Source organism: Lepidochelys olivacea (assembly GCF_965140295.1).
Source record: "Lepidochelys olivacea isolate rLepOli2 genome assembly, chromosome: 3".
NCBI lineage: Eukaryota > Metazoa > Chordata > Testudines > Cheloniidae > Lepidochelys > Lepidochelys olivacea.
In genome coordinates, this window is record NC_140413.1 from 75,559,065 (window position 1) to 75,585,342 (window position 26,278).

The following is a 26,278-nucleotide window of genomic DNA, read 5'->3' on the forward strand; positions in this document are numbered from 1 at the left end:
GGAGCTGCAACGGGTCGCTTCTGACTGGCTTCAGGGCAGCAGGGTAGCTTGTTGCCGCATAGGGTTGCCACTTGTTTTTGATTGGCTCCCGGCCCCGGGCTCAACCAATCAGAAAGCTTGAACAGTGACTGGCTGAGGCGCAGCATGTGTGCCATTCCCCTGGTTTTCTGAGCCTGTGTTGCCAGTGTTCTGAGCAGCACATGTGAGTTTATATGTTTATTTGAATGCTGTTTATAAAATACAGTGTACAGTAAATATATTGATGTTGCAACATTAGTAATCTATAATTCATTTAGTACAAAAATCTGGGTTATTGTGGTGAATATAGTGTATCAAGCCTTGGTTCAGGAACCAATCCCTTCTTCATAAAATTGATTCCTATGGGAAAAGGCGTTTTGACTTAAAACACAATTCTGAGAAATGAATTGTGTCGTAAGTCGGAGGACTCCCTGTACTCAAATAGCAGGGACCACACAAGAGTGCCAGAAGTAATCTGAATTGTTCCTGCTGAGCCTATAACTTATCAGCCTCAATCCTAGTCTATAACAATTGCTTTATGGGACTGTCTTGGCGTGCTCAGTACGTACCTAGAACATTGGTTGTATCCAGACTTGACTGGTGAACTGCTGATTGTATACTGATGTGGTTCTTGGTAAATTAATAAATTGTTGACTGGTTATGAATAGCCAAGTGTCCTCATCTGAGAAATACTGTTCAACATGAAAGTTTACCTAAAAAGAACCTAGTGTTAAATTAGTAAACTAACGCTCCTTAGATTCACTAAAGAGGGTTTATCTTATTAGACTACATTCTAATATTGGCGTTAATGCTTATAAAATTGGCAAATATAGTTTGTTAGATTTCAGCTTCAAAATCTTACTGGCACCAAGGCAAGTTCATAAAACCAACCCTCCCTCACACTTACAAAGCCAATTCTTTTAGGATGGTGGGTGCAAGTTGTACTGGCCTGATGATTTAGAAATGTTTATCTATAAGGAAATGATGTTTAACATTTTCCTTGTTTACTACTGGATTGAAAAATACTTTATTGTCCTCATATGATATGAGTACCTCATCCTACTTTCCAAATACTGAAGAGAACTATTTATTGAACACTCTTCTTCTGCCTTTTCTGCATTATTAACCATTTTACTGTCTCCATGTAAATACTGGGTCTATACCATTGCAATCTCACCCCGCTCATATCCATTTACAATGCTGCTACAAAAATCATTTTCCTGGCCCGTCACTTAGAGCACATTACCACCTTCTCTGAATGTCCCCAATGGCTCCCTCTTCTCTAAAGCATCAACTTGTATTCACTTTCAAGGCCTTCACAGTTAATAAGCACTTTTACCTATCATCCTTCATTCATTGTTGAACTCTCAGTGCTCGCCTCTCCATGCCAGCCTCTACTACCCACTTGTTAATTTTCAAACAAAATCCTTCATGCTTTCTCCTATGCTATCCCACATGATTGGGAGGTGCTCCCCATAAACATCTGCAAAGCCACCACATTATCCACTTTCAAATCCATCTTCAAAACTCTCCTTTGCTGTGATGCCTACTAAACACTTGACAACAGTTAGGCTGCTAAGTTGATAGATGGGAACCCCATTGATAGAATATCTGTTGTAAGACACTATGGTTCAGTTCCCATTTTGCTCTTGTGAGAACCATCTGCTTAATGTGTTGGCTGTGGTGTTTCGGCATCCTGGTAGGTAAGAAGCTGAGATGTCAATGTGGTGCTGGATACACCAGTTCCATAGTCTCATGGCTTTGGTGCATAGGGAGTGGGATTGGGACCCCCTTTGTCTGTTGATGTAGAACATTCATGCAACATTGTCATCACACAAATTGATTAATTTCTTATGAGTGATAGGAAGTGAAGACAGGCATATCTTACTGCTGAGTTCTAGCAAGTTTATGTGAAGGCGTGCTTCTGGTGTTGACCATCTGCCTCATGTCGTGTGGTGGTCCAGGTGTGTCCCCCAGCCCAGTAGGGAGTCATCTGTTGTGACTGAAGATCTGTGGTGAAAGGGAACCCCTACGCAGATGTTCTCTCATCTTGTCCACCATTGTAGGGATGCTAAAACCTTGGTCGGTGGTGTTACCATCATGTTGAGACTGTGTTTGGTGGGTTTGTATACTGAATGCAGCCAGCCCTGGAGACATCACATGTATAATCTGGAGTGTTTTACCATGAAAATGGTGCGGCCATGTGTCCTAGTCATTGTAGGCACATCTGTGCCTCAATTCATGGACAGATGGATATGGTTCTATGAGATGTTTGATGGCTAGGAATCTGGCATGACGTAGTGAAGCTCTGACTTGAGTTGAGTACAGGTGTGCCCCGATGAATTCTAGTTGTGGGTATCAATGTGGACTTCTGAAAGTTAATTTGGAACCCCAGTCTCTGGAAGAGATTGATGATCAGTCGTGTGATCGTTTCTGTCTGTGTACGAGTGTCCTTTGACAAGGCAATCATCTAGGTATGGGAAAAATATGATCCATTGTTTGTGCAGGTGAGCTTCAACTACTGCAAGAGTTTTGGAGAACACCCTGGGTGCAGTGGACAGTCCAAATGGGAGCACACTGTACTGGAAGTGGTCATGTCCCACTGTAATCGGAGGAATTGTCTATGAGCCGGATGTATTGAGATGTGAAAATATGCATCTTGCAGGTCGAGGGCTGAAAACCAGTCCTCCTGTTCCAGCGCTGGGGTTATTGTACCTAAAGTAACCACCTTCAATTTTTGGAAGTGTGCAAATTTATTGAGTTTTCATAGGTCTTGTATCAGTCGCCATCCACCACTTTTCTTCTGGGTCAAGAAATAGTGAGAATAAAAAGTCTTCCTCCTCTGTATTGCGTTGGTATTGATTTTACGGCCCCTAGCTGTAGTAGACGATCTACTTCCGGTCTTAGAAGGTGCTCGCGAGAATAGTCCCTAAAGAGGGATGGCAGGGGGGCAAGAAGTAAAAGGGATGGAATAGCCTGAATGAACTACTTCTAAGACACAATGGTCTCGTGTGTAATATGCTCCCAAGCTTGGAAAAAATGCTATAGTGGGTGATCAAATGGGCAGATAGGTGCTGGTGTTAAGGGGAAGTCATTCAGACCCTCAACCAAGCCTTCAAAACTGTGGTTTGTTCCCTGATGGTTGGGACACTGCTTGTTGTGGTTGCGTCTGCTGGCACTGAAGTGGTCTATTTCTGTGTCTGCCTGCCTCGTACGGCCTGGATTGAGGGCGGGTATATTGAGTATCTTTGTTTCGTTGGTACCGCTTCCTTTTTGGGGGTGGTGTATATATGCCAAGTGTATGAAGGGTCGCTAGAGAGTCCTTCATAGGACTTCATCGGTTTTAACTGAAAACAGTTTGTCCTTATTGAAAAGTAGGTCCTCAACCTTTATTTGGAGCTCTTTTGGTATGCCAGATCATAGCAGCCATGAGTCTCTGCGCATCACTATCGCTGTAACTGTGGTAAGGGCTGCAGAATTGATGCTGTCCAGGAAGCCCTGTAAGGCCATCAGCCACCAATTGTCCCTCGATCAGGACTGATTTAAATTGTGCTCTCCTGTCTTCTGGTATGTCTGCAGTAAACCCAAACCCAAAATTGTCAAAGTCATATTTAGACAAGAGAGCACTGTAGTTGGCAACGTGGAACTGTAGCGTTGGTGTAGGTGTAGACCTTGCGACCTAAGAGGTCTAGACGCTGGTGGTCTTTATCCTGTGGCGTAGGGTGGTGTTGGGATTGTTTGACCTGGTGGTTTGCTGCTTCCACCACTAGAGAATTTGGTTGTGGATGGGCAAACAGGAAGTCTATGCCCTTGGCTGGAACATAATATTTAAGGTCCACCCATTTGCATGTTGGCGGGGCGGTGGCTGGGGTCTGTCATACTGTTTCTGCAGGCTCGGAGATGGTATTGTTTATGGTCAGGGCAATTTTTGACGCAGAAGATGATTGTAGAATTTTTAATAGTTTGTGTTCGTACTCTTGGACTTCCTCTAGAGGGATGTCTTGGCTGACCACTATGTGTTTGAATAGCTCTTGAAATTGTTTAAAGTTGTCAGCCATGGTAGGTGGAGTTGGCATGATAGCTTCATCTGGAGAAGAGGAAGAGTTATGTTCAGGTGACACTGCTTCGGGGGCAGTCTCTTCCTCTGGTTCATTGCCCATCTCCTCCGTGGCTACTGATGTTGTCAGCCCTGGGGATAAAGAAGGGGACTGGAGCTATACCATAGGCGGAGAGGAGGTTTGAGCATATTGGGCTTCGTATGCTGCCCAGGGGTCCCATGGTGGCCATTGCATTGGGAATGCCATATGAGTACCCATCCATGGGGGTCCATACCATGGATAGTAAGGTTGTGTCTGGTGGATTTTATGCCGCACTGTGCCTCCAGTAAGTTTTCGTTGAGGTGTGGGCGAGCCCTATGGTGAAAACACTCCCTCCTCTTGGTCCTCATCATCACTGTCACTAAACATTGATGGTGTCATAGCCGAAGTCGGTTGTGTGATAGGTGATCCCTCAGTGCCGAGGAGAGGTGATTCTGGCACCAACGCAACAGTGATGTCCCTCTGAGTCAGGAATTGTTGCAGTGCTGGTGAGTGCGGTACCGATATCTTAGTAGTAGACGCTGGGTGTCTAGGCATCTTCTTTCCCCTTTGTCAGAGCCGGTGGCCCCACTGCGGTGCCGTCTGTGGGTGCTGGGGGAGGCGATGCTGCTGAGGAAGGTGGTGGCGCCGAGACACGCGTCGACACCAGTGGCGGTTGTATGGCTGGCACCACCGCCAACATGGTCGTCAGTACTGTCGGTGCCAAGGAGGAGACATAGCATGTTTGTGGTCTCGACTCCTTGTTCCTATGAGCGGTGCGTCCAATGCTGGAGGTGCTGGGAAAGTTGTAGGTATGACTCTCGGGACCATCAGCACCACTAGCAATGACCTCGCAGGGGACTATTTCTTTCTGTGAGGTTCCCTCTGCGGAGAGGTAGAGACTCGCTTCCTCTTTTCTTGAGAGGGTGGAGCTGTGCTCATGGTCGGTTCAGACCGAGTTGGAGAGTACTTAGGAGAAGGCTTCTGGGTGTCCTTCTCAGATCCAGGTTGGAGTGATTTCTCCATTAGGATCATTTTGAGGCGTAGATCCCGGTCGCGCCTGGCTCTCGCCTTCAAATTGTTGCAGTGGATGAACTTGGATGGTATGTGTGTGTCCATGAGGCATCTGATGCAGAGGGAGTGCCCAGAGTATGGCATAGCCTCCTTGAAAGAGCCACAACTTTTGAAGCCAGGGGAGCTTGACATGGCTAAAGTAAGCTTTGGTCCACTCAAGACCTTTTTTAATGGATTGTGCTCCACAGGGAGTCGTGAACTTGGAAACGAAGAAAAACAAAGATTTTTTTTTTCCAATTAACAAACAACTAACTAACTTATCCAAGGAAAAATATTTTTAACTGAGCAATTTTTATCTAATTATCTATTTTTCTATCTCTAGGGGAAGAAGCTGTCTCACTGCCCTGAGCTCTGTCTTCAGCCGAGGACAGTTGAGAAGAACTGAGGGGGTCGGGCCATGCGCACACTGAAGAGACTCAAATGGCACCGCGAGACAGCTGCTGCGCACGTGCGGCCTGACCAAGCACTGCTACTGAAAATCTCTGATCAATAGCACCAGGACGCACCATCACCTGAAGTGGAGCACCCACAGGGACAACACTAGAAGAAGTGGGGGATCCAGCACCCAAGGTTGTTGCGGCTCCATGGTTTCCCCCACCACCGTGTTGGCTGGGAGCTGCGGGGGGACCCCTCCCCCCACCTATGGCGGCTGGGCACTGCGGGATGGCCATATTTCCCGAAGAAAAAACTGGACATCCCCAGCTGCTCACCCGAGCGAGGGCTGTCGCCTGTCACTGGAGCCCTGTGGGGGCCCTCTCAGGAGGCTGTCATCAGTTGCTGGAACCCTGCCATGACCCTCACTGGCTGAGGGCTCCAGTCTCCCAGCCTGGGACTGAAGCAGAAAATGTCATGGATTCCATGACTTCTGTGATCTCCGTGACATAAATGTACCCTTACCAATGACTTCACCCATTTCAACTCCTCTCTTGGCTTCCAGAGTTTTAGAACGCTGTTTTGTACTAGGCATGGTAGAACCTTGGTACTCTTGTCATTTCTGTTCTGTTAATAAATTTTTCATTCACAGATTTGTAATTAAAATCCTGAATTTTCTAGAGTCAAAAAACTTTTGCATACCTTATATTCATGCAAATACTTCAGAGTGTCATTAAGGTTTTAAAACAGGATTAAGCTGAAAAAAGTTCACTGGATTGTTTTTTTCCTTAAAAAACAAAAACCCACTTGCACTCCACACAATTAAGGTAAATAATACACCATTTCCAAACTATTAATACCACCTCTAAAATAGCTAGCCTTAGATGTTTCTCTACCCTCTGAAACAAAAAAAAGTTGTCCCTAGAACTCAAGAACACAGATAGTTCTGTGTTCTGCTATGCTAGCTTTACAAGCAAGTTAAAAGTAATTACAGGTACTACATCTGTCCCTATATCTGTCAGCAATTTTGTGGGCTTTTTTTCAGTGCATGAAACGTAAACATGGCAACATTAAGAACTGAAAGTATAACCAATTTAATGATTTTCATTGTATAAGACAAATTTAAAAAGTAAACAAAGAGCATAAAGGCCAATATGTAAATTGGATATTTCCATTGTTTCACTTAATACTCTATACGTTAAAGTAACCGATTTTCAAAATGTAATTTTTAGTTGATAACGTCCCTTTAATCCAGAGGGATTTTTCCTTTTTCACCTCAGTTCATTTGTACAGAGTCTTGATATATTTCACAGCATCACTTGATCCCTTGCCTTACTTTCCTGAACAGGTCATGTCCATCTACGCGGACATTCCAGTTGTGTGAATTAATCCACTACGTCTCTAACACCAACTGAATAATAATGTTATTTATGTTATAAGACTTCTCAGTCTCTTCCTGCTGACACTCCATACTTGTCATTTTGGCATAGATACATCACAGATTATTCAAATACTCATCTCACTTTTTAATACCTGCTATGTCTCCTTTTTCCACTTCAGTTCCCCTCCCCCCTTTATTTCTACCCAAATTATAGGAGTTTAGTTATTTTCTGTAATACTCTGAAGTGAAACAGTTATGATATTCTTCTGTAACCCTAATGGACATTATCAATAAGTTAAATTACCATCAGCTTTGCCTCAGGATGTTCACGTGCCTGAAGCATTCTATCATCTCATGACAATAAAGTTTATTTTAGTCAGATTTCTTAAATTATTCCATTTTTTCTAGACCCTTACATTTTAAAATAATGACTTCCAAGAATACTTACCTGTTTAACTGATCAAAGTATAAACAAAGAACGTTTCTTAAAAGTCATTTATATATGGTTATTTTAGAGGAATGCTGTCAATTTAAATTACATAGGATGAAATCCTGGCCCCACAGAAGTCAGTGTGAGTCAGGGTGGATAAAAAGCAATGATTAAAAAAAATCAAATCAGATTTTTTTTTATTTAATTTGATTTTTTTTGAGGGAAAAAAACCTATCTAAAGATAGTTTTAATTAAGCTACATTATAGCTCAAAATATCTCATCATGGAATAGGGATTATAAATTCTAATTTTATAGTATGAGACATATTCATGTAATGTTTAAGAAAAGTTTTGTAAATGAGTTCCAATAGTTCATGGATTAGGGACCCAATTTTATGGGGTTCCAGGGGCTTCTGTATAGATTATTTAAGTTAATCTTTCTATCTACCCAATAGGACTCAGTGCTCAGTGTAGAAGATACCATCAGAGATGCTTAGTTTTGCATTTCTCAAACTGATGATTTGTGTCTCCAGAGATAACATGCTTGTTAACAGCAAAAATGTTTTAAACTAAATAAATAATATATATAGAAATAACAGACCTCAACCCTATTTTGTCCCTCTGCAAATTTGTGTACAGAGTCAATCCCTTACCTTTCTCTAAAAGTGCAAAGTTTCAAAAAGTTCAATGAATAGAAGATTGTTGTAGGCAGAATAGACCTGGACAAGGAAAAGAAGTCTTCAGATAAATGTGAGAAGGGAGGGACAGGCAGTAGAAACAAAAGTGAAACTGTTTGAACAGCATATTCCAGAAGTCTTGAGGTCTTTCTGAGTGTAGCCTTCTTTGATTTGCGATCTATCATACCATTCTCTCACTAGAAGGGAAAACCTATAATGGCAGCAAGCTGTAAAAGAGACTCAGTTTGGGAATATTTTAATGAAGTTCCTCTACCTGTGGGTAAGACAGGCATGCATGCAAAATGCAAACAGTGCAACAAAGAAATGCAAGGCCTGGTTGCCCGAATGAAACAACATCATGAGAAGTGTTCCTTCTCAGGAGGAAAATGCATTGAAGATGATGAAAGGAACATGTCTGAACATGCAGGATCTTCAGGTTGGTAAACTTTTTTATTTCATATTTCTTTCTTAAGGACCGCCAGTCTTCCTTCTGGACTATTCTTGACTTCTCATGTTTGAGCAAAAAATATAGTTGTTACTCTATGGTTCTATCATTTTAGATGCAGTTGTGATAAAAAATAAATAGCTGAAATAGGCAGATCTTCCTTTTACAATTTTACTTTTAAAGTACTACTGAGTGTCAATGAATGCAATAAGTAATACTAAATGAGCAGTATGGTAATCATAACTAAATAACTGTATTGACTTATTTTGTTTGGGAGAAGCCATCCTCAACATACAGGATTCTGAAGACTATCCACTTTCAAGATCATCATCTTCTATAGTTTCAGAGTTATCTGCCAATGATAGTGTTTCAATTACATCATGTATGTCATATAGCCACAGTATATCAACTGTAGCAAAAAGAAAAAAAAAATCTCCATCATCCAGAAACAACCATAGATAAGTTTGTGATAAGAACCAGCAGATTACAAAAAGAGGTAATTGATGAAAAAATTTCCCGGTTTGTTTATGCAACAAACTCTCCTTTTTGTAGGATTGAGAAGTTGAACCCACACTTCATTAACATGGTTCAGTCATTAAGACCAGGATACAGTTCACCCAACAGAGCAGATGTCGCAGGCAAACTGTTGGATAAAGTGTATGTAAGAGGAATTGAGCAGTGTGCAAAAGGTCTAGATGGTAAAATTATTAACCTGAGTCTTGATGCATGGAGCAATGTCCACAATGATCCTGTTGTATGTGCTTGTGGGACAATAGAAGAAGGGAATGTCTTCCTTACGCTTGTGGGACAATAGAAGAAGGGAATGTCTTCCTTACAGAAACAATTGAGACATCAGGAAATGCACACACAGCAGAACACTTACAAGTAGCAGCAGTAAAAGCTATAACAAAACTGTGAAAAAAAATTCAAATGTCTAATATGAAGCTTGGTCACAGACAATGCTGCAAATGTATCCAAGATGAGACAAAATTATTTAGAAGAGAGTTCCAAGCTAATAACATACGGTTGCAGTGCATCTCCTAGCCAAAGACTTCAGTGTTTCAGAAATAAGCCTAATGTTGTTGAAGTTGCAAAATACTTCCATAACAACAACTTTGCAGCAGCTGCTCTGAAAAAAGTGGGAGGAAACAAACTAAGTCTCCCACAAGACCTGCGATGTAACTCAGCAGTGAACTGTTTTGAGCACTCTATCAAGAACTGGCCTAATCTGATGAGTTTGTGAACAAAATCCTGAAAAAATAGATGGCACTCTCACAGCCAAAGTTCTCAACATTGGGCTTAAGAGAAATGTTGAACACATACTGAGTATCCTGAAGCCTATTTCTGTAGCCTTGAACAAAACGCAGGGAAACAGCTCTTCTATTACTGATGCTGTTGAAATTTGGAAGGAACTGAGTGAGATCTTAAAAAGAGAAATATGTAATGACAGAGTTAAATTACAAGTATTAAAAAAACAAATGGGACAAGCACTATCTCCAGCTCATTTTCTTGCAAATATTCTCAATACTTGGTACCAGAGTCAGACCTTAACTGCCGAAGAAGAGGAGTTGGCTATGACATGGACATCCAGCAATCATCCCTCCATAATCCTAACTATAATAAACTTCAGAGCTAAGGGTGAACCATTCAAGAAATAGGTTTGCTGATTATGTTTTAAAGAAAGTCGCACCAGTGAACTGGTGGAAGTCACTTTAGCATTTGGATTCAGAGAGTGTTGAAGTGATAATTTCACATTTAACAGCAGCAGCTTCTTCTGTCGGTGTAGAAAGAATATTTTCTTCCTTTGAACTAATCATTCTAAATTGAGAAATCGTGTGGGACCTGCAAAAGCAGGAAAGCTTGTTTTTCTTTTCCAGATGATGAACAAACAGGAAAATGAAGGTGAAGACGACTGAGTTAGCTGTGGAAGCCAATATTTTACGTTTCTCATGTTGACCTAGATGACATGAAGTCGATTTAATTTTTTTTAAATATTTCATTTAACTATTTTAGTTAAAAGCAATTTTAACAAAAAACAAACCTGATTTTAAAAAAATTGAATGTTTAACTATATTAAAAAAATTATAGGCTTGCTTTGTTAAAAAATTATATGTTTGGTGTTGAAGAAAAAAATCCAGAATACATAACGTAGTTGAATAAAACAATTTAAAATGTCTGTCTGGTGATGTTCTCCTCCTAATACAGCATAGCAAGAAAATCCTCCAAATATTAATGATTAACCTGTTGAACTGGAGATAGTTCACCTCCCAGTGATTTCATAAATATCTGCTTCAACTACCTTTGGTAAATAAAATAACCAATCATTCATTTTCTGATACAGCTGTAAAACTAATCTGAAAAGTTTTCAAAATAAATCACTTTAAAAATATATAGTGTGTACCTTCTAAAAATGAAACCTACATCTATCTCTGAGTTTTGAAGACTATGTAATAAGGTTAAAACAACCAACAAGAATGCACTTTTATGTAGAAATCCATGATTGAATCGAATCTTCCTGACTAGTGATTTAAATCAAATCCACCCTGATGGGAGTTTTGCCACTGGCTGAAATGAGGCCAGAATTTCACCCACACTTAGCAAAATATTTAATTTTTAAAATCTATTTCACTTTAAGTTATCTGAGGTAGTATTAGTAAAATTGATAGAGAATGTAATTTGTTTACAATATGATTTTTAAACTGCATCAGAGGAAGGTCCAACATCCAGATAATGGAGGCACGTGAAGCTGTGTGTGGAATGTTAAAATTGCTTGATAGATTTCCTCTGTTCAGGAAGGTACATCTTTACCCAGGAAGTGGCCATATTACAAAAGGAATTCACACTAATGCCTATGAGAAATGAGAGCTCCTCTACCATCTATACTCCCTTAAAACACACTCAAATTCATTTAGCAATAACCAAATGGGAAGCAGACTTCCCTTTCTCTGTGCCAGAAAAAGACAGAAACCGGTCAATGCCCAGTGATGAAACAGAAAACTTTGTCTTTTTAAAATTATTTATAAAAACAGAAAGACATCTCTACAGAGCAAAAGAGATAAAACAGAGAGCACTTCAAGATATGTGTCCTCACAGTAAAATCTTTCAAAAAACTGACCAAAACATATAAAAGATAGTACATTTTTACTCAAGAGTGAAAACCCTGCGTAAATGGTATATTTAAATAAAACCAATAATTTAGTTCACTAGTCCTGATTCTTAAGGGTCTGGTATAAATGCGTGACTAACAAGCCTCGGCCAAAAAAACCTCCCAAAAACCCAACTGGCAGCATGCACTTTTTCTGCATAACTCCTAAAAATACAGATCATTTAGCAATCGTCTGAGAGAACACTTTTTTCTTAAAATTGTTCTAAATAAATCTTGTTCACTTATGAACATAAATAGGCTATGCTTATTCAGATTATTCATTAATCAAGTTATGAATATTTAGTGTTTATTCTGGGAATGCTGACTAGAAATCACTGCAGCTATCACTTCCATAGACAAGTAAAAGGGCCAATCAGTAAATGAATCCTATCCTAGACCAATAATGCCATGTTGTTATTTTGCAGAGTTTGTAATCCTTTGAATTTGGGCAGTTATTCCACTACCAATAACACCAATGTCTAACTAATACAGTTAAATATCATGCATTAGATTTTCAGAGGTTAATCTGTACTGCACATGAAAAAAAATGAAAGTTGTACTGTTTATCTATATAAGCTTGAACTTGCACACACTTCTAGTTTTCAACAAGCTGAGTTAATAGAAATGACACTACTGAGAATCTATATGACAGCAGAAACCAAATGTATCTAACCGCACATCCGTCATTAGGAGATGCTTTGGTATATTAAATTATGTAATGTCTTGTTTCCTATAAATCTACATATAAGGAGACATGCATCTTGAATGATATTTAGAAAAAAAGAGGAAGTTTCAGTGTATTTTGTACTCCGAAAGGGAAAAGGGTTTGCAGTACTGCAAAAATGTATCAGAAATGAACATATGTGAGTGGAGAGAATATACAGAAAAAAAGTTACATTAGACTAAACATTTCTGTTTTATCAGTGAAGTTCAGCTTTCATCTGCTGGTTATCTTTTGTTTAAAGAAGTCATTTTCTGTTTACAGTGAAGTGCCCTGATAGATACTGTTTAAGGCAAATGAGCAAAAAGCAAAGAATTATACATGTTAGCAAGCCAGGAACATAGTGGTTGTACAGAAAAGTGTCCCTGCAATTTAGCTGTTTTTAATGAACTACTACCAGTGCATACTACTACCAGTACTACCAGTGAAAATATTTTAATTTACATTACACTCCAGTGATTACTTAGGGTCCCACTCCTGCAAGCTGCTCCACATGGGTTGACTCATTTGCCCACACGGAGACTCATTTACTTCAGTGAGACTCTTCATAGGCTCAGGGACTCACCCCCAATATGAAGCAGTTTGCTGGATCCTGGCCTAATGAATGATCTGAAAATATAATCCCATACATCACTTACTAGCTCTGTCCATGAGCTAGTCACTAGAGTTTAAACTAAATTTATCAATTCACTGAAAGCAGACCTTCAGTAATATATCTGAGTTTGTGCTTTAGTAATTTACAGGACCTCTTTTTGACAGTTCTCTTTCATACAGTACACAGTGAGAAATATAATCAGTTCAATATCACAGCAATTCCAAAATACTGACATTTAATGGCTTCATCTATATCAAGGACAATTTTGAATGTATTATTTGTGAAAGATTTTTTATAGCATAATTACAATAGGAGTCTCAATATTACAGAAGAAAGTTAACATGAGGTCTTATTAAGAGAAACTTTTTCTGTATGTACTATTTGGCATGCGCAGATGTGATAGATTAGATATATTTAATATATCTCTAATCTATCACATTAAACTGGCTTCTATCATTGTATACAATCTCTTATTGTTTTAGCTGGAAAATGTATTGAAGTGAATGTTTTCCTACATCAAAAAATCCTGCCCTTCATGGTAAAACACAAAGAAGCTGCATGCCTGCCTTCTCCTACAAGCATGAGGTCTAAAGACTTTTAAATATTTAGTAACAAAACTACTGAACAGCATCTCAGAAAACAGAGCCCGTTGTAATACCTCAGTATTTTGAGCACTGACCTGCTAAATCCAGAAACAGATATGGCTCCCCTGTTTCCTGTCCAAGATAAATTCAGCCACTGTACGAGAGTGCAGCGAGACAGTAGGTATTCCAGAGATGTGTCATTTATCCTTGCCCAGTAGGGTTGTAAACTGAGGTGAATGTATTGTAGAGGATCACAGCAATGCTGATATAGTAGCTTACAAGTCTGTGCTAGTCTACACAGGTCTGGTACTGTAAGGTGACTCAATATCAACTGAATGAGCTACATTAAAAACACAAAAAACAGATCACAGAATTCACAGTGTGAAGGGAAACTTGCCAAGCAGTAAGAAAATATACTGTAATTACAAAGTTAACATTTTTATTTAAAGTAGCGTCTCAAATAAACCATAGATTAACAATTAAATAAGAAATCACCACCTTATCAGTTAGATAACATTAAGCAACAGAGGAAAAGCAGTTCAGCATATAAAAGAAACAGAAGCTTTCTGACTATTAAGAAGCTTCTTACCCAAGCTAATTGAAACAGTTGTATAAATGTAAACCCTATGTTTACATAGCTTCCTTCACAGTCTGCTCTTTGAGTTGATCAGACACTGAGTTGACATCCTCTCTCTTCTTCCCTGCATTTGTTTTTCAACTAGTAGCACATTTGCAACAGACAACAATTAGACTCTGCTCCATAGGTGCTGGAACTAAGAGTGCTGCCGCACCCCCGGGGTTGAAGTGGTTCCCGTCATATACAGGGTTTACAGTTTGGTTCAATGGCTCTCAGCATCCCCACTATACAAATAGTTCCAGCACCCCTGCTCTGCTCCAATCTCCCCATTCTCTGATCTTCCGCGGATTTAGCCCTCTGTTCCCTGCTGTAAGATTCAACTATGCTTCAGCCTCAGCCCTACACCTCCCAGGCCCCATGGTTCTGGCTGAAGTCCAACTAAGTAAATGAGACCAGTGTACAACTCCCACTTTCTGACTCTTTTTTCCTAGACCTAGACTAATCATGTTCTTGCTTTGTGCTTGGGGTTCATCCCTTCCCTGTGCCAGATGTAACTCTGAACACAAGTTCTTTAGCTAGTACCAAAGCAAACAGCCATGACTCCAAAATACTCCCCAATCTGCCTCCCCAGCCCTACTACACACCTTATAATGCCCTATTTCAATTACTCTTGCTTTCCCTACCTTGTTCCGCTTGTAAACATGGCTAAATATAAATATGGATACTCATTTAAAAAGGGGGAGAGGGGGGAAGGAAAACTACCACACAAAAACTTTTGTTAGATTAAAGATTGATAGAAAATACATTCAATCATTACACTCACTAACAATTAAAGAAATCGCCAGTTAAGTCAACATTAACACACACAAACACATAAAGGCAAATGATTTAGAGACTGTCAAAATTTTTTCCAACAGAATACTTATTGACCTCTAAACACAGATTTGTTGAACGCGAAACATTTAGAAACAATGTGCCAGTTTTGACAAAAAGTTTGCTTAAAAACAAAAATTGAAATAAATGTTTTGCTCCATTTAACCTTTACCGAACATGTTTTTTATTTCAATTTTTTAAATTTTATATTTTATAAAATCAAATCAAAATAGGAATGAAACATTTCAATTTTGTAAAAACAAAATATTTCTATGAACACAAAATGAATTCCCCCCCACTAGATTTTCATTTAACAGGACATTTCAACACTTTTGTGTGTTCTGTTTCAGAATGGAAGAAATTTCTAAGTCACAAAATTCCCTGCAAAATGAAACATCTGGTTCCCACCCTGCTCTAGATTCAGTACTCAGATATAATAAACACAAACTCAATCTCAGCTTCACACATCCTTTAATTTCTAACATACAAACAATATAATTTGTGCACACATTCAATTCCTTACAACCACACAACTTTAACTGCAGTCTTAATGTTCTTCCATGTACAAACAACAGACTTCACTAGTACAGGTTTACAGGGAAACTCTTTAACTAGCTGAGGTTGGAGTTTAGGTTGTACATTTCAGTGAGACTGTGAAGAACTGAACATGCATTTTGTGGTCGGTTACATGTTGCAATAGAAAGGAAATATATTGCACAGCTGAGGAGTTAGTGCTTTTAGGTATTGTGATATATGAATGATAACTTCATGGGAGTCGAGGTAGCATGACATTAATATTGGCTTAACTAAAGTTCCTTGATTTCTGCATGGTTAAGAAATGCACTTAGAGCTACAGTTGCTTAACAAAGTTCTTTGTGTGCTTCTATTATACTTCTAAAACATATGCTTTCACTAAAATTATAGTAGTGCTTGTAACTCTCACCTATTCCATTTTTTATAATCCACCATAAATATATATTTTCTGAATAGTCACTACTCCTTCTGAGTTTTTTTCCACTGCAGTAAAATATCCACTGTTCATCTAAGATCTTTAGTGAGTTATAGTGCTCTCCTGTTGAACAGGCAAGCTGACCAACAAAGGGAATACAAGTCAGCAAAACCTACTTCCAGAATTATGCTGACATAATTTCTGATAAATTAACATTAATTTCAACTGTAATGAAAACTGGAGCTGGAGAACATCAAAGTTTGGCTAAATGGAAAAAAATACTTTGACTTCTGAGCACTACAAACAGCGGCAAGACTATGAAAAGCCCACCAGTGTCCCTTTAAACTAATTATTTTAAAAGTATTTCCTAAGTGACAGAACACTAACTCTATACCACCTGAGATGAAATCTCTTACTACATCAGTCTCTTAACCAGAAAAGTTAATCCCAACATTTTATTTTATTTACTAAAATTAGAGTATTTTGTAATATCTAAAATGAAAAAAAGGATAATGAAATGTCACTTAGGGTACATCTTCACTACCTGCCGATCGATCTATCGGGGATCGATTTATCACCTCTCAACTAGATGAGATAAATCGATCCCTGAATTGACGCCTGTACTCCACCTCGGCAGGAGGAGTAAGCAGAATCAACAGGGGAGCCGCCGCGCTCAACTCGCTGCCATGAGGATGGCCAGGTAAGTCGAACTAAGATACTTCGACTTCAGCTACACGAATAGCGTAGCTGAAGTTGCATATCTTAGTTCGAACCCCGCCCCCTCCCCTCGTGTAGCCCAGGCCTAAGATCATGACATTGAGATGTAAATACTTTTTGCTCACTTTTGATTAAACAAATAACAGGTCCTAAGCCTACAGGCTAACCACCATTAATCATTGCTAGTCTAGAGTCTGCTGTCTGTCAAAAACCTGCTCTGTGTGTGTGTGTACCCTAGCATAAAGTACAATTTTATACTATAATGAATATGTTATGTGCTATACTATTCTGTGTTCAGGACAACTCCCAGAATGCAGCTGAACTGAATATCTGCTTTTGAAAACTAATCTCATGACATGTGGAGTTTCCTTCAAACTGTTTTACTATGCATTGATGAAGAATTATGCCAGCTGCCATCTTTGTTACAAAAAAAAAAAAACAACAGAGGGTATTTAAAACCGATATATGATTTCAACAGAAAGGAAACGGAATACAAAAAGATAGTTGTTTTCTTAGGATAAGACACAAAAAAAATTATAAAAAATCGGATATATACTTTTTCTCTTTTCCAAAATGAAAAAGTACACATTACCCTGCTTTTAAAGAGGATAACTCATTAGATCAATATATGCCAAACAACAGCATGAACATTCATATATTGAACCTGCATTCAAAGCACCAGTTTGGAAGTCTCCACTCACAGCTCTAAAGAATTATCAGTGAACAAACTCAAAAAGAAAAAAAGGAAAAGGTTACTCTTTATACACAGTAAAGATAATCATCTATCCTACATCTCCATTTTGTCATCATATCCCATGTTCTCACATTGCAGCAACTCAGTTGTTTGCGATGAGCTCAAGATGTATATACAAGATTACAGAAATACAGTATATAACATTTCCCTTCCTCCATTAAGGCACACGGTGTTTATAAAGTTATGAACTGATGGATTCTCACCAACTCCAGGGAGTTCATCAGACAATCACTAACATGACTCGGCCCTCTGGCTAAGTCTCAAATTCTGCAGTTACAAATGTCACCGGGGCTGGTAAGCCAGAATGATGTGACCACCCCAGAAAGGACGAGGGGGAAAAGGACAGCAGAGAGAATGTAAGAATACTTATAAACTAAAAACCTGATACACGCCTTTTATCATCATCTACACCCAGTCTTTAGTCCCATTTCCCAATAACTTCTCTTACCTCTCAGGCAAGTCCAGTTTCCTAAGAAGGCATGCCTCAACTCTAGCCAAACTCAGTACCTTTTCCCCAAAATTATAGTCTCTCCTCCTACCTCTTTCTGGAGCTGTTTTTCCCGTGGCACTCCTTCAGCCTCCCAGTCTCCTTGGGTGTTGACTCTGCTCTCTCCCCCGTGGAATGAGCTAGGTCTGGGCTTATATAAAACCCTAGGCCCCTCTCACTGACTGCCAGCATCCTCTGGGAGGACTGGTTAATTGGAGTCAACTAGCTGGATTTTTCTGTTTTCCCCCCACCTGAGAGTTCACTTCCACATTTTGGTGTCAGAGGTAGGACTGCTTCCCCAGGAAATTGTGGACCTGCCAGAAAGGTAAGGGAACTTATGGGGAAATGGGACTAAAACTTTGGGTGCAGATCATGATAAACTACCAATACGCCCCTTTATATGTATCCCTACATTATTTTTTGTACCCTTTCCCCACCACCACCCTTTTGGTGGTGGTCAGGTCATCCTGGCTCATCAGACTTGGTAACATTTGGGGCTGTGTTTGGGGCTTAGCTGGAGGGCCAAGTCACATTAGTGTTTGTCTTCTGAACTCCCTGGAGCTGATGAAAATCTACTGGTTCATACAGGTAAGAACCAATTTCCCATTAGACTGTTTAGCTCTTCAATGCCTGGAATATATCTTTAACAATACTGTAACCACTAAATGTACTGTAAAAGCGGCAGAGTCCTGTAGCACCTTATAGACTAGCAGACGTATTGGAGCATAAGCTTTCGTGGGTGAATACCCACTTCTCAGATACAAAGTGGGTATTCACCCACGAAAGCTTATGCTCCAATACATCTGTTAGTCCATAAGGTGCTACAGGACTCTTTGCCACTTTTACAGATCCAGACTAACACGACTAACCCTCTGATACTTAAATGTACTGTGTTTATCTACAGTAAATTTATTCAGCAATAGCATTTTAATTTGAGCAAAAGCAAATTACAACTTCGCTTAACCAATAATTTCCTTTCCAAGACTGAGTCAAGTTTGCACAGACTCTGGATTCTACATTAGCTCCTTATTCAGAACAAAGTTCCCCTGGGTGAGAGTCTATGTTGCCAGAAAGAAATTATCAGGTAAATGGCATTATAATTTTCCATCTCCATGACCAGGTCTGCTACAGCAGTACGTCAGCAAGCACCTAAGCTATGAAAAAGGGAGCACAGACAAGCTATCAGGAAAAAAGTGTGTACCAGAAGCACTGATGAAAAAAAGACAGGAAGGGGCGACAGTATACTCCAGCTCTCTATCCTTATAGCAAATGGCTCCTTAAGAGGGAATATACAGCCCTAAGTACCATGTGACTAAAGGTTTTATCAGCAAATGCACATATATTCAATGCAAAGTAAATGTGTGGAGAGAGTGTCAATTGACTGCTTTGCAAAATTTGTCCACTGATGTTTTTCTTTACTCAAGTTGCCAAAGCCACTCAGGTGGAGCAGGCTTTCATTTTTACTGAGGAAGCAACTTCCATCACCTATGTGCCTCAGGATGCAGGCTTTGACCAACGTGGAAAAGACATACTGCAAAATTTCAGTATCTTTTCTAGAGTTAAAGAATGGAGTACACAAAGGGTGGGGGGAGAGGGGGGAGAGAGACACTGTTCTAAAAGGATCTTCCTGTCAGAGACAGGAATCAAATAATCTAGAGCCTTGAAAGGAAAAAGCCAGGGCCCAGTGGATTCTCTTATGACCCATGGACTTCCTGGTGCCAAATGGCAGAGAGAAAGCATAGAGTTTTAAAGGGATCCCTTGGGTTGGATATCTGCATAATAGTTGACCAAAGGGTGGCCAATGAGGTTTCTACGGAGAGCCAATAGCCCACTGGTGGTCATAATCATTGCGAAATGTGTGTCTGGATAATATTTAAAGAGTTATGTATTTATACTAAAAATTATGTTCTCAAGGTGTTGGAGTTAAGGCAGACCACCAGGAGGTGAAATAGCTTGGAAATGTTATTTTCAGGCAGGAGGTAACAGATACCTATTTCCCTGTCTGGTCATGTGTGTATTATATGTCTCACAATATAGGTCTATCTGCATATTAAGTCAGAACTGAGAGATTGCAAAATCTGAAAGAGAGGAAGTTTGCAGGAGGAAACAAAGAGCAAGAGGGAGGGGTCCTATTTATTAATAAAGAAAAAGGACTGTTCTCATATATCTTGGGGTTCAAGGGAACACATGGTACCCTTCACGTAGGAGGCAAATGGACTGTCTTGAAAGGACGGTCACAGATAACCTGGCTGTAAAGTGCTACATGGATTTTGGATGTACAATACTCTACAAAGGCATGAGAGTATCTTGTTAATTAAGTCTAGGTTCTAGAATGCATGCTGTGATTTTATTTTATATGTAACCATTTGTTTCCAATACTTCTACTTGTTGTTACTGGAATCTCTGTGCTTTGCTAAATAAACTTAGATAGGTATATAGTAAAATCAAATGTAAGTAAAGGTTACTTTACTTTACTTTAATTGTGTGTCTGGATAATATTTAAAGAGTTATGTATTTATACTAAAAATTATGTTCTCAAGGTGTTGGAGTTAAGGCAGACCACCAGGAGGTGAAATAGCTTGGAAATGTTATTTTCAGGCAGGAGGTAACAGATACCTATTTCCCTGTCTGGTCATGTGTGTATTATATGTCTCACAATATAGGTCTATCTGCATATTAAGTCAGAACTGAGAGATTGCAAAATCTGAAAGAGAGGAAGTGATCTGAGGTGAAACCGGTAAGCTGGGGTGTTCTGTTTGTTTGGTAGCAGCAAATCTGTGAACCCGGCAAGTGTTCGATGGATGAGGGGCTGGACACACACAAACATAAAAGTCCTTGATATGATGTGATCTGAGGTGAAACCGGTAAGCTGGGGTGTTCTGTTTGTTTGGTAGCAGCAAATCTGTGAACCCTGCAAGTGTTCGATGGATGAGGGGCTGGACACACACAAACATAAAAGTCCTTGATACCTGAGAGACCATATAAATGCATTCATGAAACCCAACATTTAAAAAAAAAAATGGGTAAAAAACAGGTAAAAGCAGTACACTGAAAGGAGAGAAAAATGGAGACACACAAATAGGAGACAGGAGTTCGTAGGCACAACAGAAACATTTCTTTGCTGATACCTTTAAGGACCTAGATAAGAATGTGACCACCAAAAGAAGCCTTTTGTTAATCCAACAGACTAGTATACTGCAAATCAGTTTGCTCATCCTTTCTAAAACAGACCTATTTTTAAACACATTTTTCCTAGTTTAAGAAGTATTTTCTTTAAATGACAAAAAAAATAATGAACACAGTAATACATGACAAGATTTTCCAAGGCAGTCTGTGTCCCAGAGTACACTCAAAACAATAAAATATTTTGCCTGGGTTTTGTGCATTTGAGATATTAGGAGTAACAAAATGTTTATATAAAACTAAACTATTCTGTATGTATTGTGACAGCCTGAAAATGTTTTAGGCCGGAATACAGCTATTTCCCCATTAATTCAGACTGAATCCTGAGCTGATTAGAATAAGGAAACAGTGAGGAATAGGGCCCAGAGTTTGAATATCACACAATTATTATGAAGAATCCGCTTTAAACTGAATGTTGTATTTTAATACTAAAAACTTTAAATGAAAAGAAAAACTACAGAAACCAAAGTGAGCTGAAAGGAAAACTATTTTCTTTTAAAAGTTCAACCCTTTTGGCCCCTCCTCCTTGCTCCCCTTCCCACAATCTCCACTACTTTCCTCTTACATCCTCTCTTATCTCCTTCGTCCCCACTCATTCCCTTCAGCCAGGTTCTTCCCAGAATAGCTATAATGCACTGGTGCCCAGCTTGGCCCTTTAGATTCTATAGATTGGCCCTCAGGGGTGACTGTGTTAAGAAAAAAAACTTTGCAATTGATTCTGAGTTGAAAATTTGTTCTCTGAGCCATGCCCTGCAATTTTAAAATGGAAAGTGATTGAACCAGCTCCAAACTTGGGGAGGTGGTGGAAGAGAACACCACCTCCCAGCATTTCCCCTTTAACACCAAGAGCAGCTCTGATTCCAGCTAGAAGCACTCTCAGTAGCTGCTGTTGCATTGCAGGGGAAGGAGAATGTAATTGCCTGTTTTATTGCCTTCTTCCTTGCTAGGGTCCGGGAAGCTCAAGGAGAGCTTGCCTGAGTCCCGGGGAATGCCTAGCAAAGGATGGCTCCTCCTCCCCCCCAAACCAGCCAGCACATCCAAAGCGAGGTGAGAAAAAGGAAAAGCTGGAAACCAGTACCAGTTATGGTTCCCCAATTCTCTCCCTTACTACAGATAAGGGAAGCCTACAGACAGCTATAATCTGAGTAGAAGGCTATAGTCCCCAACACAGTGTACAAACAGTTGAGCATAGTGTATTCCAGCCACTCCCCACGGCCAATATACCCTCTGCATTGGGGACTACAGGGAGGAAGGGAGAGTAGCTGTCTTTGCTGGCCCTAAAGCTATTGGTGACTCCCCCATGCTGAGTGTACTCTTCCCATAGAACTTACAGGTGGTTCCTGCGTCTTCCGTGTTGCAGAGGAAGGGATCTGCAAATGCACTAGAACAGGACAGACTGATTGTGACCTCTTGACTTTTTCAAAATAGTATGCAAAAGGTTGGAGATCGTGGCTTTAGTGTATTTTGTGTTGTGTTTCAACACTGAATTGGGTGGAAGATGCCGAGATTTTCCCCAATACAAACAATAAATACAAATATGTTGTGTAGTAATTATTTTAGGGACAAGAGTCCTGATGCCCGATGTAGACAGTGACAATGGGAAAGATGGAGGGTTTAAACTATTTTTAAAATGATTTCTATTTCAGTAGTTTGATTTTTAGTATTTTTCCTTCTCTTTCATGTAAAGTTTGGAATTTTTCAAATTAAAGGAATGAAAAGCCACAGCAGTGTGCATGTTACTGGGAAACAGATGAAAAATTCTGAGTTCAAGAGGCAGAACTGAGGGTTTGTAATAGCTAAGTTCAAATGTACATGCTCACAGTCTGGTTACCTGAACATTGACTGGCTAATAACCACCAAAAGTATACGGAGTCACTTATTATATGACTATTGAGAAATAACTATACAATGATTATGTAAGTCACACACCCACAACCAGAATGCAAGGAACTGCATAATCAGTGAGGAAAACAAAATAGCTTTGGATCAGTAACTATACAGCATTTCTGCCCTCTGGTTGAGACAATTCCATTTTAGTATAATAAGCATTTTTTCCTTACCTCATAAGGCAGTTTATCAAAATATCCATTAGTTGTCCATTCCCTGAGGGCTGCAACGCTGAACTGTTTATTAAGACTATCCATTTCACAGTCATTCTTTTCTTCATCATCATCTTCATCCAAATCATTCATATCTATCATCAAAGTCTTAAGTGAAAGTACAGGTCTCTCTTTCACACCATGTAGTACTACTGCATCTAATTCAGTGTAATAGTCCTGAAGGGAACTATTTACTTCCAATCGAATTAGATTTGTGGGAAAGTCAATCTGTTTAATACAAGGTGTGAACTGGCGAGCCTGAGGAGAATTCACCTTGGTAGGTGCTTCTGACCAAAGGATTTCCCACCTACAAAAGAAAAATTGCACATATAGTACAGTGATTAATACAAAAAGATGTGTTACTAATGTAAGTTCTGAACTTACGCACAATGTGCTACTCTGGCAAAAGTACATGTATTTAGTAAGTTAGGAACTTGGCTGAGAGGCCAGTTAAGGTTGCTTTATTTCCCCAGACTTCCATAAATATCTGAAAAAGAAAAAAATTAACAGGCTCATCACATATTAAGATTTTACTGTACGTCCTTTGCACTACTGACTGATAGGATGTGTGCTCATGAACAAACAAATGTGTTCTTTTACTAACACAAACATACAAATCCTTGTAACATATCACAATTTATGCAAGTGTGGTAAAAAGGAGAATAACCTTGTATGGTAAACTTCATATATTAGTACATATCTACTAAATATAGAACAGAGGGTCACATGAAGAACCATACAAATACATAGCCAAAACTTCTTCCTAATTCCCCTCCCCACAAGCACATTTTTAACAAAAAACTATATATTAAAGATTATAGCATAAAGTCATTAAAATAGGAGTAGTTAATAATCCAGATAATGACAATTTTTAAAGTGCCTAAGTTCTAGTTTGTTGACTTTTTAGCAGATAAAGCAAGAATTTCTCTTCGAAGTCATTCATTGTGAAATGCCTCTTTAGCAGGGAACAAATTCATGGTCCATTTTGATCAATTTCATTGCATAGATGTTTTTTAAAAAGTAAATTTCATGATTTCACATACTGAAATCAGAAATTTCATGGTGGTGTAATTGCAGGGGTCTGGACCCCAAAAGGAGCTGTGGGGGGATCGCAAAGTTATTTTATGGGAGTTGCGGTATTGCCACCCTTACTTTTGCGTTGCTGCTGACGGTGGTGCTGCCTTCAGAGCTGGGCAGCCAGAGAGTGGCAGCTGCTGGCCAGGCACCCAGCTCTGAAGGCAGCACCCCACCAGCAGCTGCGCAGAAGGGTGGAAATACTACACCATGCCACCCTTAGTTCTGTGCTGCTGCCTTCAGAGCTGGGTCCTCGGCCAGCAGCCGCCACTCTCCAGCCACCCAGCTCTGAAGGCAGCAACCCGCTTCTGGGTCAGGATCCCCAGTTTGAGAAACACTGGACTCCTCCCTCCCATGAAATCTTTATAGTATAGGGTAAAACCACCCAAAAGATCAGATTTCATGGTCCATGACACATTTTTCACATCCATGAATTTGGCAGAGCCCTACTCATTACTTCAATGTTACGTATAAGAATTTAAAAACACAAACTTCAGGTCGTCTTTGATCATTTGTAAATTTCTTGATGTTTTTCTTTTTGTAACAAGCATTTTTTGAACATTTTTATCTTCCCCTGCTAGTACATGGGCCCAATGGCAGGAGTACCAGGAGATGCATGAATTCCCATTCATACATCCGCTCTGATGCACCTCCTTCAGTGAATGGCAGTGTCACCAGCAGCAAACCACACATGGAGTAGTCTAGAGAAAGAAGAGAAGCCCTATTCCCACCAAGCCTGCAGTGCTCCCCAGCCTTGTAGACAGGCCTGGGAATGGAGAGAGGTCTGCTCTGTAAATGTATTCTGCATACTCCAAGTCATAGGGAGGGGTTTGACAGGTGCTCCAGTCACAGCTGCTACTTCACACCGCTCCCACTCCTTCTGCTTCCTTGAACAGGTAGATTGATGACAGGGAAACCTACAACAGCTACTGCTGCTGTTTCCTGTGGCATTGTATCTGCAGCATTCTCAGCACCCTACATATAAATCCAGTTAACTTTCACCAATTGTAGATCCCTCCCACCTTTGACTATCCTTGTCCTGGCTTCAAAGATCTCACCTCAGCTTTGTCACACTGGTCTCAGATACCTGACACTGACTCTGCAGTAATTGGGCTCCCTTTCTGATAGAAGCTATCAGCACTCTGAATCTGTAACAAGTGTATGCTGATGATAACTACTTCTGAATATTTAGACAAATCAAAATATTGTTTACTCATACCAATACTGGACAATTAACTTGTCCTGCTAAACAAAAAATAAAATGTAAGCAACGTTTCCACTAAAAAAGTTACTCAGTGCAAATAAGGCCTGGAAATTTCACTTGACAAAATTAAAATCCAGAATAGGAACATGTATCCATGCTTACTGGAAAATTTCCTTCCTTCAATAATAAGGTCAACAGATCAGTTACACTGGGTACTTCGACCTGCTTTCAGCTTGGCGGCAGAACCAGACCTGGCAGTCACTGGCAGTGGGGGAATGCCCCACCTCCTGACGTTCCCCTGACATTACTACTCCAGCCAGGTTAATTCATATCTACTTTTCAAAATTACAGATTGTGTTAAATATACAATTTCTCCTACTGCAGAGCATGATAAATTCTACCTAATGACAACAAATCCAAATCCTTGGATGTTAATTTCCATCTCTATTCTGAATGATCCATTTGTCTTCAAAGTGGGCTGTGTCTACAGATTTTATTACTCAAAGGGAAATTTTCAGCTAAACATGGATAAATTCTTCTATTCTCCTTCACGCTAAGGTCCACAGAGCTGTCACAACAGGATTTTCAGAGAAGTGTGCCTCCAGGATGGAAAGCAGCAGCATCCTTTAAATATGGATATCTAAAACATGGTAGATTATTGTGATTGAATGCATCCTTGTATTCACACCCTACACACCATTGCAATAATCTTTGTACAAAATATCCATTGTAATGTACCATTTGAAAACTAATAACTTGCTGGTCAATAATATCATGGTGAAAAATATGTAGCAACATTCTGTGTTAAGTTATAAAATCCCCCTGTATGATGTTACTAACTCA

General features: G+C 39.7%; 1 protein-coding gene across 4 annotated transcripts in view; it reads right to left on the reverse strand.

Moving 5' to 3' along the window:
* The window catches only part of FBXL4 (F-box and leucine rich repeat protein 4), a 111,498-nt gene that overhangs the window by 53,656 nt on the left and 31,564 nt on the right, over window positions 1-26,278 (reverse strand). For all 4 annotated transcript variants that reach the window (XM_084625292.1, XM_084625294.1, XM_084625295.1 and 1 more), the window contains exons 3-4: window positions 23,119-23,464; window positions 13,614-13,858 (exon numbers count right to left, since the gene is read on the reverse strand). In XM_084625292.1, coding sequence (XP_084481418.1) covers window positions 13,614-13,858; window positions 23,119-23,464 — 591 coding nt within the window. The remainder of the gene's footprint in view (window positions 1-13,613; window positions 13,859-23,118; window positions 23,465-26,278) is intronic.